The sequence below is a fragment of the Chaetura pelagica genome, unplaced genomic scaffold (genome assembly GCF_000747805.2).
Source record: "Chaetura pelagica isolate M959 unplaced genomic scaffold, ChaPel_1.0 scaffold1407, whole genome shotgun sequence".
Taxonomy (NCBI): domain Eukaryota; kingdom Metazoa; phylum Chordata; class Aves; order Apodiformes; family Apodidae; genus Chaetura; species Chaetura pelagica.
This window is the reverse complement of record NW_009953954.1, coordinates 398,021-398,341: the sequence shown is the minus strand read 5'-3', so window position 1 is coordinate 398,341 and position 321 is coordinate 398,021. Positions and strand designations below refer to the sequence as shown.

Genomic DNA, 321 nt, shown 5'->3' with positions numbered 1-321 from the left:
CCGGCAGCAACGACGCTCCGGAGAACCCGGACACGGACCGGCTCGTGGCCGCGCTGCTGGGCGAGCCTGGCTTTGGCACCAGGTGCATGAAGGGGTGAGCACCTGCACCCCACGGGATGGGGGCAAGGAGGGGGTGATGGGGGCTCAGCCCACACCTCTCCCACCAGAACAGCCCTCAGATGCTGCCAGACCCCCAACCATTCCTGTGGTGGGGGCGATGGCAGGTCCCAAAGCCTCTGGCTTGTGCCAGGCTGGCAACGAGGGTCTCTCTTCCCCCACGGTGCGGGTGCCCAGGCAGGGGCTGTGCTTCCCGGCTTCCCA

At 68.5% G+C, this 321-nt stretch overlaps 1 protein-coding gene across 1 annotated transcript in view; it reads left to right on the top strand.

The window, feature by feature from the left end:
* Positions 1-321, top strand: part of LOC104392457 (ATP-binding cassette sub-family A member 1-like) — a 20,443-nt gene that overhangs the window by 8,590 nt on the left and 11,532 nt on the right. Inside the window, exon 21 of the mRNA XM_010001858.1 lies at positions 8-94. Within this exon, the coding sequence (XP_010000160.1) occupies positions 8-94 (87 nt within the window). The remainder of the gene's footprint in view (positions 1-7; positions 95-321) is intronic.